The following is a 15,774-nucleotide window of genomic DNA, read 5'->3' on the forward strand; positions in this document are numbered from 1 at the left end:
TGCACGAGAGCGGGACTAAATAATTACCATTGCAGATCATTATTCAAAAAATGGTAGTTGGCACATCTCTCTTCAGGTGTGAAGTCCATAATTTAGCTCATAATTTAGCTCTGTGAGTACAAAGCAACCTCAAGAGCTCTTATTAACCCAATAATGTCCTCTAGTCTACCTTACTTCGTGCCCGTGTGTATATAGTGTACCAAATTTATGGTGCTTTCTGGGGACCCTGCTTATTCCACTATAAAATTCTCAGTCTGTGGTTGTTGTGCTTGGTTCCTTCCACCCTCCTGACATCATGACCTTGCCCCTGTCACGTGCAACTTTGTCCTCACTCAAACAAACAAGTGGACAGGTCACTTGCTCTCCACTCGTCTCCTGAAGTCACCTGTACTGCTGTGAGCATTCGTATGATCTGATTGGCTACAGGTTGTGCTATCCCTGCCAATCAGAGTGCAACTGAAAGGTGTAAAATTCACCTTCTCCGCCCCTGTATCTCATTTAAATATTGTTGTTCAACAAAAAGAACGGTCAATTTATCATGTAGGTGCGAAAGCAGGTGTAGGTCTACACCTAGGAAAAATTTGCTGCCTTGCAAAAACGCCTTCCTTCAGATGACGCAAACTTTTCACACGCACTCCCCCAGGTGCAGCCATTTAGTCCCGCACAAAACAGGTTTTGCACTTTCACAAATGACCCTTTGTGTGAGTGGAGGGGTGCTACACTTATATTTAAAATGAAGAGGATGCTAGATGTTTGAGTCAGCTGGTACACACCTGTAAACAAAGCTCTTATCCATTAAAAACAGGCGCATTCGTGCAAAAGTAGGGGCGGCGGATCTCAAAGACAATTCCCGCTGCAGCTTTACAAATCTGTGTGTTCCGAAATTGAGCCTTAATATATTCAAAATAAAAAAAAAAATAGAAATATGACAGCCCTAATTCTCCATTAAAGAAATAATAGATTTCACTTTGTATACAGCATAGATGTTTTACTAAACACAACATACACAGCCAAAAAGTCTTTTAAAGTTAAAGTGAATTGACAGATTATTTAATATAAAGATACACACATTACATTTTTTAAAAAAAACTTTCTGATTCTTATTTTTTAAAATGTATTATATTAGACACTAGCGTAATAATAGAATCAATGTCAAGTGCCTTTAAACTTCTCAATAATAAGAAATTGTGGAACAATAAGACTCAAACTGGAAAAGAACATAAAATAAATGTGGAGGGCTAGTCTATATATTACAAAACTGCAAACACAGTGTGGGCTGCTATCACATAATTCTAAGCATTGCCTAAATTGTTGACATTGTATCGAACACTGGTGTTAGGTCTTTAACAAGTTTTTATAAAGGTCTTTGTAAGTTTTTCTTCAAGTACAAAATATACAGTGTTACAAATGCAAATGGCGTCACACAATACACTGTATGTAGGAGTATATACCAAATCTGTAATGCGGCTTTTCTTAATTATACAGCAAAACATGAGCGTTCACTGTGCCTGTGCACACTGTAACAAAATCCCATTGATTTTGTGACTTATCGCTGGCAGAAAAATAACAAGGGTTGTAAACTGCATGGTGTACTTTCATCATTAGTGACTTCAATATCTGAGCTGATGATAAACTCTCGTAGTCTGGGCATAAGCTTCTCGGCACTACGTGTAATTCTGCTTCTTCTGTTAATTTAAGAATCACCACTTTTGACGCAGCATTACGTTTATGAGATTAGACTACCTTGAGAATAAATGTAAATTTTTTAAAGAAGGATAACAGAGGGCTGGAATTAGCCCGAAGTAACATAAAAGCAGAGGGTGCAAGTAAGAGAAAAGTATTGGGTATAGCAAGAGTTAATTTAGCTGGGTGGAGTGCGACGAGAGTCAGCCAATCAGGATGAACGAAGGGGGAAGGATTATATCTGGGAAGGATTATAAGGTATAGGTAGAGCAGTTAACTTCCTCTTGCCATCTGGAGAGTTTCCTCGCCCACCCAGGCCCTATTTTTTAGCTTTAGGTTACGTATTTGTCTGTCATATCAGTTGAGTAATTTTCATAAATGAAAGTGTCGCAGTAGTGGTAAGCAGCCCAATCAGCGGCCAATTTGGTCACATTCGAGGCGTGGTAGGCACTCTCCCCTAAAGGGATTGGGCAATTAGTGTGACTAACCATTTGGGGTTATGGGGCTCCGCTTAGGCAGGCGCGCCTCAGCTGATGATCCAAATGAGGAAGATTGGCATTTAACGCCTAGACCTGTCCAAATAAGTGGAACAGAGATTACAACTTACGGGTGTGGCCTGGGGGCTGATCGGTCTGCTTATATTTACCTCCTCTTCTCAACATAGTTATCTTTCAATAAATTTCTGACCTTTCATTTCGCCAAAACAAGTCTCTACGTCTTTATTTTATGGTGGTAAGTTAACTCTTGTAGCGGTAACCCTGGCAAAGGTAAAAGATGTCAACCGATAAGCGGTTTATAGTTATCTGCACGCAAGCACCATATTATGATCAGGTATGTGCTTTCTAAATAGGCAAAGGAATGCCTAATTATATATTAACGAGGACTGACCCAAGTACAGATCTTTCTTTAAGGTTCTTCGTTGGTAGCCGCTCCTTCTTTTTAACGCATTCCATTTACTAAACTCCCTGCCATCTATCACTCAACCAATATCATATCCACTCAGGGCCTGATTAACCATAGGGCTAACTGGGCTACAGCCCAGGGGCCTATGGCATCCAGGGGACCCTTGAAAGTGCTCAGCAGCAGTATTGATTGGTTGGGGGCAGGGGCGCCCCTGGCGCGATCAGTGCTGCTGAGCACTTTCACTGCGGTCCTTCCCCGGCGAGCTGTAGTCTCCTTACTGAGAAGATCTCGTGAGTCTCACTCTCACGAGATCTCCTCAGTAAAGAGCGTACAGCGCACCGGAGAAGCAGGTAAGTGCCGGGAGTGGGGAGGGGGGGAACAGGCAGCTCGGATCACGGGGGGGGGGGGCCCTCACGTGGGAATGGAGGCACCCTTTGCCCAGGGGCCTCCATTCCCTTAATCCGGCCCTGTATCCACTCAACCACTTTTGAATCCATTCCAAAGCATTTGAATTGTTTTTATCAATCTTTAACAGTAGCCAAGGCATTACTGAAATCAGCTACTTCCATGGCTCTTCCTTGATTACCTTTGTCAACCAGTCAAAAAAAAATTGTTTGACATCATCTCCCTCCATTAAACACAAGCTGCTTGGGATACTGTATATTGATGGGTTTATGATATTCTACAATTCTTTCATTCAGCAATGTTTCCATCAATTTCTCCACTACTGATGTCAGACTCACTGGTCTGTAGTTGCCAGGTAATTGTCTACAGAAATCTAGGCTGTTAAGTGCCTCTGATTCACCTCTTGTCTTTACGCCATCACTACTTTTATTTTATATATTTGTCCTAATGGTAATTTTTTTTTGTTTAGTAAAATTAACAGCGGCTTTACACTGGTATTGAAATTATGTTATAAAAAAATATATATTTGTTTTCCTATGGATGAACTTTTCAATTACAGATGCAAAGAAAAGATCTTAGAACTTTGAGTAGAACCCTTGTACGTCTTCTCTCTTTTCTCTTATGTTAAAAGGGAATCTGTAATTGGAGGTAATACTACAAACGTTCTGTGCCAAATAGTCTTCACTGCCAGTATTTAATAACCAAAGTGAAATTCAGATGTCAAGTTACATAGCTTTCCATAAAGATTATTCTGTACAAAGCTCTTCATGCAGATGTACTGTGAATGAAATGACAGAGGAAACTAACAAGGAGGGAAGAAGAAAGCCTTAAAGGAGCATTCAAGATGGACAAAGACAAGAAGACTTATTTCAGAATGTAGAAAAGCAGACACACAGCTTCTTTAATGTATCTACTTGTCTTCCTAACGAATTCAAAAGTGCAAGATCAGTAGTCTTCATAACAACCCGCTTTAGTACCTTCCCGTTCATTGAATTAAACTTTTCAGTTTTTCTCTTAAAATACTGCTTGGATTCATCTCATTTATGTGTTATATTAATCATGACACTGAGGGAACATCAGGGCTAGTATTTAGTATGTGTCACTTTAGTGCCTACTTGCCCATTTCTGAGATTTTCCCTCTGGGGAAGGAGATTTCCCTGCGGTGTCCTGAGGGCGTGGCCACAGGTATTGCGCCATTAGATTCCAACCCCTCAGCGGAGCATCACCCTTTTCAGCCTATTACAGAAGGGGGCATGTTGATGATGATGCGATTCGCTGGGAATCGCATCACTATGCCCCACCCACTTCACTAACAAAGTGGGCAGGATGCGGGAGGTTGCTCTGTTCTCTCGAGAGATCGGGAGAACTCCCAGAAATTAGGGAGTCTCCCAGACTTTTCAAGACAGTAGTAGTATGCTTAGTTTGTTTGGATGTTTAATTACACTGGTCGAAGTGTGTCTGGAAATGGAATTGCCATCAAAGATGCCAAATAAGCCCTATTAAACGTATAGGATACGGGCCACTGAACAGGCGGAAAAACATAGTTAATTTTATGGGGAGAGAAATGCTGTGTGCCCACCTATGGAACTGGAAACACCTCCCTAAACGCGCCTCCTCACTTCCCCACTGACTCTTATAAATAATCCTATTTGTACCTAGAAAGGCACACAATGAGCCACCCAAACATTTACATCATTGCAGACAGTGGACAATGTCATTTTAGCCTCCAAGGTCATGTAGAGGACAATAAATAGGGCTTATATTTCTGCGTGATGTTACAAAAAAGCACTTTTGTCATTTACTTCACAATAATCCCAATTAGCTGTGGTGTAATTGCATCCCCAAGAAGGGTGATAAATAAGAAGCAGAGAGACGTAAAGAAGAATGCACAGGAGTGTGATGTTATTACATTAGATATGCTTAATGTTTGTAGACACTCCCTTATATGTTTAAGCTTGAATCTTTAGTGATGGTCCCTAAGACCATGGGGAATGCTGGGAAGTGGGTGTGGCCAGTGTGCAATGTACCCAGAGTCTGCAAATGGCTGAATAAAGAGCTCAGCAGTGCCCACCCATGCTTCAGTGTCCTGATGAACTGATTTACAAGTATATTAACAAAACATGGTGTCAGAAGAAGTTTTAACTGGACTGCTAGAGCTGAAAGGATCCTGCAGAAGTCTGTAAAGCTGTGACACGCAGTGTCTGAATATCTGTCTTGTGCTCTGGTCACATCAAACAGTGAGTAACTATGGATAGGCTGTCTCCTCCAGCAGGCATGCTCATGTCTGGCAACTTGTCTGAAAACTGGAAAAGATTTAAACAAAGGTTTAATATATATCTTGCTGCATGTGGAGCTGATGCAATGGAGGATAAAACAAAGTCATCCATCTTCCTCCATGTGATAGGAGAGGATGTGCTGGACATTTATAACAGTTTTCAGTTTGCTGAAGGGCAGAATATGGTGCTATCTTCTATAATGCAAAAGTTTGAAGATTACTTTGTGCCAAGGAAAAATGTGACATATGAAAGATATAAGTTTTTCACCTGTGATCAGAAGTCTGGAGAAGGATTTGATCAGTATGTTACAGAACTGCAATCACTCAGCAAAACCTGTGAGTTTGGTGATTTAAAGGACTCACTGATTAGAGATCGTATTGTCTGTGGAATACCTGATAATGGACTCAGAGAAAGATTGCTGAGAGAGCAAGACCTAGAACTTGACAAGGCAATGACTATGTGCAGATCTACAGAAATGACCAGACTGCAAGCCAAACAGTTACACAAGGAATCTGATACTACTGTACATGTGGTGAAGAAAACAGAGCCAAGCAAACCACCATTCTCTAAAATGAAGCAGTCTAAAATGCAATCTAATAGGAAAATCTGCAGTAGATGTGGAAATACTCACAATCCTAAAATGTGCCCTGCTTATGGTAAAACCTGCATGAAATGTGGTGGACTTAATCACTTTGCCAAATGCTGTAGAACCAATAGTGAAACAAACAAAGTGCATGCCGTTGAACAAGCTACGTCTGAGGATTTTTTTGTGAATTGTATTGAACTTTGCAGTACAGACAAGAAAGAATGGATTGTTCCTTTAACAGTGAACGAGATTGTCATTCCCTTTAAGCTTGATACTGGTGCGCAGGTGAATTTGATATCGTTTCAAGACTATAAGACTTTTAGAGTAAAACCTAAAATTCATCCAGCCAATGTGAAAGTTACAGGCTACACTGGGGAAGAAATTCCTGTGAAAGGTACATGCCTAGTGACCCTGAGCTACAAAGGACAAAAGTTCAAAACATCGCTACTGATTGTGGATAAAGATGTACAACCGATTCTAGGATTAAGTTCATGTGAGAAGCTTAACTTGATAAAGAAAGTTTTCATGGTGACATCACAAGTAGAAGATGAATGCAAATCAGTGTTTACAGAATACAGAGACATGTTTGAAGGTTTAGGTTGTCTGCCTGGCGAGCATAAGATAATTCTAGACACGCAAGTTCCTCCAGTGATACACCCCTGTAGAAAAGTGCCATTTGCGCTGAGAGAAAAACTCAAACAGGAGTTAAACCGCATGGAAGCTTTGGGTGTGATACAGAAAGTTGATGAGCCTACTGAATGGGTGAGCTCCTTAGTAATTGTTGAAAAGAAAAATGGACAACTCAGAATATGTCTGGATCCAAGAGATTTAAATAAGGCTATTAAAAGAGAACATTTCAAACTACCAACCAGAGATGAAATCATGTCACAGTTTGCGGGAGCAAAATGGTTCAGTAAATTGGATGCATCTTCAGGATTCTGGCAAATGAAGCTAGATGAAGCCAGCTCAATGCTGTGTACATTTAATACCCCAGAAGGTCGATACAGATTCCTTCGACTACCATATGGGATATTGTCTGCTCCAGAAGTATATCACAAAAGGATACACATGATTTTTGAACACATTCCAGGTGTTGAAACAATGATGGATGACATTATTGTCTGGGGATCTACAAAAGAAGAACATGATTCTAGACTGAGACAAGTAATGGAACTTATCAAGAAGGTGAATCTAAAGCTGAACAAGGACAAATGTGAATTTGGTGTGAAAACACTTACCTTTATGGGTGACGTGGTCTCGGAGGAAGGTGTGAAGCCTGACCCGAGGAAAATATCAGCCATAATAAACATGGAACGTCCTAACAACAAAGACGACGTGAGAAGATTCCTAGGAATGATTACTTACTTAGGAAAGTTTATTTCTCAACTCTCCGAACAAACAGCACCTCTAAGATGGTTGTTGGACAAAAATAATGAGTGGATGTGGTCACATGAACAAGAAGAAAGTTGGCAAAACTTGAAATGGACCATCACAGAGCAACCGGTACTAAGATTCTTTGATCCTACAAAAAGTATAAGAATTTCAGCAGATGCCTCGCAATTTGGCCTAGGCTCAGTGTTGTTACAAGAACATGAGGATACATGGCAACCGGTAATCTATGCATCAAGAGCATTGACAAGTGCTGAAACAAGATATGCTCAGATAGAAAAAGAACTTCTAGCAATCACATATGCATGTGAGCGATTTCATCAATTTGTGTATGGTCAAGCGTTTACAGTGGAAACTGACCACAAGCCATTGGTAGCTATCATGGCTAAATCGTTACATGACTGTCCCATGAGAATTCAAAGAATGCTTATAAGACTACAGAAATATGATGTCCAATTGCTGTACTGTCCTGGTAAATACATGTACATTGCTGACACACTTTCCCGTGCTGTGAACAAAAGTGAAGGTTCTGAAAGTCTGATGGATAAAGAGATAGACGCATATGTTAATTTGATTGTAGCTTCTCTACCTGTGTCTCTTGCAAGACAAGAACAGATAAGAAAAGAAACAGAGACAGACATCACAATGAAAGTGTTACAAGACATCATTCTGAAAGGATGGCCAGCAGAAAAAAATGCGTGCCCACTGTCTATTCATGATTATTGGATGTACCGCACTGACCTTACGGTTGTCAATGGTATTATTTACAAAGGCAATAGAATTATTATACCTGCACGACTAAGAAAAATTATGCTGTGCAAGATACATGAAGGCCACTTAGGAGAAGAGAAATGTAAACGGAGGGCGCGTGAAGTGATGTATTGGCCAAGAATGAACCAGGACATAGCACAGACAACAGCTACATGTGAACTGTGTCTTACGTACAGACCAAAGCAACAAGTCGAGCCGCTGAGTCCTCATGCAGTGCCAGAGAGACCATACCAGAAGGTAGGCGCAGATTTGTTTGATTGTATTGGAAAAACACACATTGTCGTGACTGATTATTATTCTAATTACCCTGAGGTGCAGACTCTACCTACAACTACTAGTAAAGCCGTAATCAGTTGCATGAAGTCAATCTTTGCAAGGCATGGTGTTCCTATGGAAGTGTTCACTGACAATGGACCTCAGTTTTCCAGCGCTGAATTTAGACAGTTTGCTGAAGAGTGGGAATTTGTCCATGCAACATCGAGTCCCCACTATCCACAGTCAAATGGGTTGGTGGAAAGTTCAGTAAAAACTGTAAAGAGTCTAATGAAAAAAGCACAAGACGGCAAAGAAGATTTCTACAAAAGTCTTTTAATCTACCGCAGTACACCTTTACAGAATGGACTCTCTCCTGCACAAATGCTGATGGGAAGGAGGATTAGAGCAAATCTTCCGATAAGTGACGAACTGCTTAATACGCATAACTCAGCATTGGTGAGACTGAGTAAGGTACGTCAACAGGAGAAACAGAAACTGTACCATGATAGGCGAGCAAAAAGCTTATCTGATCTAAGATCAGGTGACCAAGTCCGTCTCCGAGATCATGAGAAAGGCATTTGGATGCAGAAAGGTATTGTGCAAGCACAAGTAGCACCAAGATCTTATATTGTACGTACAGATCGTGGAACAGAAGTAAGAAGAAATCGGGTCGATTTAAGATCTCAACCCAACCATAGTGATGGCAACACGACTGAAGAATACCCTTCATCTGACATGTATGATGGACTTGATAATGGTGAACAAACCATGATGGAAGAAAGGTCCAACATGGTTGACGATACACAGACTTTGTGTGAAAGACCCATAAGAGAAATACGCAGACCTGAGAGACTCATTGAAACGTGTTAGATGATGTTCTTAATGTTATATTGTTAAATTGTTATACTGAAGGATACAGGGCTTATCTTTAAAGAAAAGAAGATGTGATGTTATTGCATTAGATATGCTTAATGTTTGTAGACACTCCCTTATATGTTTAAGCTTGAATCTTTAGTGATGGTCCCTAAGACCATGGGGAATGCTGGGAAGTGGGTGTGGCCAGTGTGCAATGTACCCAGAGTCTGCAAATGGCTGAATAAAGAGCTCAGCAGTGCCCACCCATGCTTCAGTGTCCTGATGAACTGATTTACAAGTATATTAACAAAACAAGGAGAATGGTATAGAGGAGATGCAGACTACAAAACGCAAGGTGCATTGCTGTCTCACATCACTGGGGCCATTGATTCCATTCCAACAAGGGCATTATTGGTGTGAAGCCTGTATGTTGTCTCATGCTTGTGTGGGTTTCCTCTAGATGCTCCATTTTTCTCCCACTGTCCAAAACCAAACTGCCCATTAAAATAAAGCAGCGCCGGCAGTAGATATAATAAAAAAAATGGGTTAGGGTAATTCAGGCGATGGCCTAGGTCTCCTAGTGGCTGATCCAGCCCTGACACTTGTATGAACTGCTAAATAATAATTCTTCCGCTTGATTTCTAACTGTAACTTGGCACAAATAAATGACCGGGATAATATAATCAACAAAACACACAGAGCTTCCCTTTCCTGAGACTAGAAGCTGCTCTAAAGACTTCCTCCTGTTTCTCATTTTATTACTTCTGTGTTCTACAGGACATCAGAGATTGCTTTAGACTTGTAATCAGCTTGGCATGGACTCAAAGGAAAAAAATAACCTATTCAGACATACTCAGACACAGAAGCTCAGCGGCGATGGTTGAATGATGTGCACTGCCTGTAGATACAAATGTAACACACACCAAATAGTATTTTACCATTGCAGAATTCGACCACCACTGTAGTACCATTTCTCTGGGCATAATCTTAAGGTTAAACACCATGTTATTGATAAGTTGTACACATGCAATAGATCAACAATACTGTATATACCATTAATTACTATTAATTACTTTTTTTTTTGATGATTTTTCCCTCTCCAATTAACATTGTATTTTACTATAGTTTTTTAGTTTTTTTCATGGAAACTCTATCACATGTAGACATTTTTATATCTTGGAACGAACTAACACAATAACTTACTGTGGTCAATGGCAAATACCCTTATGTGTCTTTTACTTCATTTATCTCAGGTTTAGTGTGTTTTGAAACTTTCCCTCATTCATTTTGGATGTTCCAAGATCATAAGCTCAACATCATTGGGGTCAAAAGTTAAGGGTTTAAGTGGGGTATCGACAAATGTTAGGACTTGATTCCCGGTTACCAACACCTCACAGTATCATTTCTGAGAAACGCAAATAGGGAACCTAAACTGGATGCCTAAACTGTCCCTGCTGAGGGCTCTTTGCCACCTTGAAGTCAACACTACAGCAATCCACTGGAGTTTGTCTTATATGTACTCATCAGCGCCATAACTAGGGCTGTGCGACAGGGGCGACCGCCCAGGGCGCAACGCTGAAGGGGGGCGCAATTTAGAAATATTTTAGGTTAATTTGGTTAAAATTGAGGGCTAGGGGGGCGGCATTTGTCTTTCTCGCCCAGGGCGCTAGAATTCTAAGTTACTGCTCTGGTACTCATTAACAGTTCTGAATCAGTGTTCTCTTCCCCAATGATGTGAATCCACCATCATAACTTCCTTCTTGTCAGTCAAAAGGAATGGGCAATTATAGATAGTAGGAGACATTGGTTCCTGAAAAAGACACACCATTTTCCAAGTCTGAAATCTCTACTTAACATCCCTGCTGCTCCCAACCTTGTAAAGCCATTAATAGTATAAAGCTGATTATGTATTTATTGTATTCAATCTTCATCTCCTGCTCACCCAGGATGACGATGTGGGCGGGGTTAGAGCAACATGTAGCCAATCAGATCATCAGAATGCTCACAGGAGGAGATGAGTGTGTTGAACTTGTGAAAGGCAGTGACCTGTCCACTCGTGGGATTGTGTTAGTGAGGTCAGGTCTACATGTGGAAAGGGCAGAGTTATGATGTGAATGAAAGCAAGTAGGAAGCCACAGACTGAAAGTTATATAGTGGAAGGAGCAGGGTCTCCCAACCGCACTGTAGTGATGTGAGACTCTTGATGCCCACACGAAGGGTCAGGTCTACTTGTGGAAGGGGCAGAGTTATGATGTGAGGCGGTGAATGAAAGCAAGTAGGAAGCCACAGACTGAAAGTTAGATAGTGGAAGGAGCAGGGTCTCCCATCTGCAGTGTAGTGATGTGAGACTCTTGAAGCAGGAACATTGTGGTATCAAACACACCTCTATAATTCCATTTGTTTATATTGAAGTTAGTAAAGAAGCAATTCTTACCTCCTAGAACCATGCCTGCTTGGCAACATTTTCTAAGCCGACACGATGGGCAATTCTTCCTTCTGATTTTATCAACAATACAGTCGTTCCGTCCAGCGCATAAATAATTGTGTTGCCCTGGATTATTAGAATAAAACACAGATTATGTTATTTATTAAACACAGTTAGTCACATAGTTAACATACAATTGCAATTTTTAACGGTCGATTTATGTTTCAAATGTCAGCCAAACAATAATGGTGTCTTCCTCCATTGGGAACAAAATTAAAATGACTAAAGCAGCAGATTGCAGATAAAAAAATGAAGGCGTTTCCCATAGCAACCAATCAGAATCCAGCTATAATTTATCTATTACAGTACATTCTACAAAATTATAGCTAGAAACTGTTTGGTTGCTATGGGCAACATTTCCACATTTCCCTTTTAAAAAGTTTGAAAAATCTTCCTTGATGTCTTTTTTGTTATTTTGTATCAAATCATAGATATACATTTTACAAGACTATCGGGTTGGATTTCCTTAAACCATTGTATCTTTACCTACAGTACCACAAAAGTGCCTTCTACAACCATTATTATTACTACCTTCGTTTTGATATTTTTGGCTCACTAGTGGATGAGCTCTTTGGACATTTAGGGGTAAATTTATCAAGCTGCGGGTTTGAAAAAGTGGAGATGTTGCCTATAGCAACCAATCAGATTCTAGTTATCATTGTGTAGAATGTACTAAATAAATGATAACTAGAATCTGATTGGTTGCTATAGGCAACATCTCCACTTTTTAAAACCTGCAGCTTGATACAGTTACCCCTTAGTCTTATTTGCTATTTAACACGTTTTACTTGTATAATGTTTCCACTCTCTGTCCACATGCTGACTACAGGTAAATATACAAGTCTTGGGAATTGATTGAGAACATAAATTTAAACAATCTTCTGTCAGAAATAAAATTCATAATATGGAGCAGTGGTCGAAGTGGAAATGTAGAAGTGTCGGTATAGAAAATGTAATGGGAGTGGAAGTGATTGGAATTTGATACTTTAACACATAGTTGCCTACTCTCCCGGAATGTCCGAGATACTGTCGAATTTTTGGGGGTTCTCTCAGACTCCCGAGAGAGCAGGCAAAAATCCCGGATCTAGCTGTCCCCATTGTTCAATATGGTAGGGGGCGGGGCTAAATGCACTATCCTGACCCCGCCCCCTGCTGCAATTGGCTATATACTTCCTACCGTATCTTCTGCCTCTCCCCCTTCATTCCCCTTCCCTGCCTCCGTTCCCCCTACTCTCCCTCTCTCCCCTGCGTCTCTGTCTGTCCACCCCTCCCCTTAGATTGTACGCTCCTCTGAGCAGGGCCATCACTCCTCCTGTTTCCACCACTTCTAACTCTGCTCTTCAGCTACTTTGCCCTCCTCCTCGAGGAGCCTCTCCCTCCCGTCCCGTCTCGCTCCCACCTTCCCCCTCTGAGGGTCTCGCTGTCTTCCACGCCCTCCCTCTTAGGCTCCGTCATATGCAAATCTCCCCTCTCCCTTCCCCCGCCCTCCTTAGCTGTGCATTGAGCATTCTGAGTTACTGTGCTTACTGTTTACTGTACCGTGCTGTCTCACCCTGTATTGTAATTCGTTTGTCCCTGTACGGCGCTACGGACACCTAGTGGCGCCCTATAAATAAAAATTAATAATAATAAAAATAATAAATGGGTAAGATTGACAGGGGGCGGAGCCTAACGGCGCATCGTGCGTGGCCAGGCACCCCCGACGGCCCCCCTCCTGGACAGCTGCCTTGAAAAGTAGGTAAGTATGGTTTTACAATCAAAGCATAAGGAGAAGTGGCAGTATGCAGAGCCGTAACTTAGAATTCTAGCGCCTGGGGCGAGAAAGACAAATGCCGCCCCCCTAGCCCTCAATTTTAACCAAATGAACCTAAAATATTGCTAAATTTCGCCCCCTTTCAGCGTTGCACCCTGGGCGGTATGGCATACCACCATATACACCCCCACTTCAACCACTGATATAGAGGATAAAAATCACTGTGGAAAATAAGTGATCCAAGACTTTAAAAAATTTGAGAAGCTTTAAGAAAAATAATTGAGTTTAATCTTTAGAAAATCATGTGTATTATAATTTAGCACTAAAAGGTTTATAATTGAATATACTACCCGCAGAATATCTACTAGAGCACTCTTTCATGTAAGTATTGGACTCTCTATATACCATGACCACTCAACTAGAGAAGCTTCTTTTATTATTAAAATAAGAAAATTTCTGGTTAAACAAAATGATTGCAACAGTTAAAAAAAAAACCAGATAAATATGAAACAAACACATTTTGGCCGACAGACCAGGATTTCACAACTTTTTGGTTATTAATTGTATTATTTATTAATTTTAACTCCTTTGTCATATATGGACCATTAAATGAATGCTTCATATCTTAATTTATTACATTTAGATTTTGTTGAACTTTTGTATCTATACCCACAATTCTAAAACAATGCCACCTTTAGCTACTATTATCCTAGTGGATATTCTTATTGTCTATTTCGATTTCTCTATGTCAATATGTCGGCTTCTACTTTTGTTTTTGTCTTTTACCTCTTGTTGCGTTGTTGTCCGTAAAAAACGATGTTCCACAAAGATTTCCATTAGGGCTTATGCAAACGGACATCATTTTGTACGTTAATAATATATATAATAATATGTCCATCTGGTTATTTGCTATCTATTGCTGGATGAAAAATAGGCCAAAACTGTACAGACCTCAATCAATGTACAACTCAATTTAACACAACTGATACCTATATAACTATATTTATAATCTAGCAATATGAGGATTGGTTTTATAATAGTTTTGTATAGAGGGGAAGACTTGCTGGGTATGATTGTGTTAGCCAATTCCTGGGCATAATCATGGTGATCGTTATCTGGGTATAACGATGGAGGTCAATTGTTCTGTAGGAGAAGTGGTCGCACTCAGTATTTTGGATATCCATGGCAAACTTGCCACTCGCTCTGACCCATCTTGCTTTTAGCTAGAATTAATCCACGGTAAAAAATGATATCACATTATATTTCGCTAACATATTTTTAATAGAAAAGGGGACATTGTTAGAGAGTTTAGTATTAATTTATTATATTGTTTTTTACAAGAAGACATCCATATGTCATACAACAGTGGTCAGGGAACAGGGGTAAATTACCGCAAATGGGATAAAAATGAAATTCCTGGGGGTAATGCTGCCAATTCACATGCTGTCAGTTGGATTGTAGACCTCTTTAAATGTGAAATTGCTGTTGTACCAGAAGAGCCTCAGGGGTTGGCGGAGGCACTTCTCGAGCTTCGATGCAATAATGAAGCATGTATTGCATTTGAAAACAAAGCAGATCTGTCATATTTTTGGATGTCAACAGCTGCAAAGGCTTCAAAATTGCACATGAGGAGGGAGTCAAAAAGTTGCTGCCTTTTGCAACAACCTACCTTTGCGAACAAGGATTTTCCACTCTAACGAACATAAAAAAAAAGCAGAGAAATCGATTGGACGCTGAAGACTGTATCCAAATTGCTCTCACATCAAAATGCCCCAATATTGATGCTCTCGTATCAAAAATGAAGCAACATCATTTCTCCAAAACCTGAAGTTTTGAAGTTGAAGCTTTCAAAGAAATTTTGAATAGATTCCATAAACTTTTGAATTCCAATAATTAATAATATATGACTTCCTAATCAAGGGGGTAATGTCGGCGTATCTAAATATATTTTGGGGTAAAAGGTAGGGATGTGCACCGGCGACTTTTGAGGTCTCGTGTTTTGTGTTTTGGATCCGGATTTTCGTTATTTTTGGGGTTCGGATTTGTCTCGCAAAACACTTGACGAAAGGTCTCGGTTCGGATTTAAGGTTTTGGATTCGGATTTTTTTTGAAAAAAACATAAAAAGTTTAAAAATCAAGTTTTTGGGCTTATTTTCACTCCTAGGCTATTATTAACCTCAATAACATTCAATAACAAGCATTTCCACTAATTTACAGTGTATTCTGAACACCTCACAATATAGTTATTAGTCCAAAACGTTGCAACAAGGTATCTTTCTGGACTGCGTAGAGGAGTGGGTCACCACAATATATATTAAAAACCCTGAACTTTTATGATTCGCACCAATAAATGTACCTGGACTGCGTAGAGGAGTGGGTCACCACAATATATATTAAAAACCCTGAACTTTTA

The 15,774-nt window shown here is 40.2% G+C and overlaps 1 protein-coding gene across 2 annotated transcripts in view; it reads right to left on the bottom strand.

The window, feature by feature from the left end:
• PGR (progesterone receptor) overlaps positions 1–15,774 on the bottom strand; it is a 97,833-nt gene that overhangs the window by 53,433 nt on the left and 28,626 nt on the right. For both annotated transcript variants that reach the window (XM_075198775.1, XM_075198777.1), the window contains exon 3: positions 11,558–11,674. In XM_075198775.1, coding sequence (XP_075054876.1) covers positions 11,558–11,674 — 117 coding nt within the window. The remainder of the gene's footprint in view (positions 1–11,557; positions 11,675–15,774) is intronic.

The sequence above is a fragment of the Mixophyes fleayi genome, chromosome 2 (assembly GCF_038048845.1).
Source record: "Mixophyes fleayi isolate aMixFle1 chromosome 2, aMixFle1.hap1, whole genome shotgun sequence".
In the NCBI taxonomy this organism is placed as follows: domain Eukaryota; kingdom Metazoa; phylum Chordata; class Amphibia; order Anura; family Limnodynastidae; genus Mixophyes; species Mixophyes fleayi.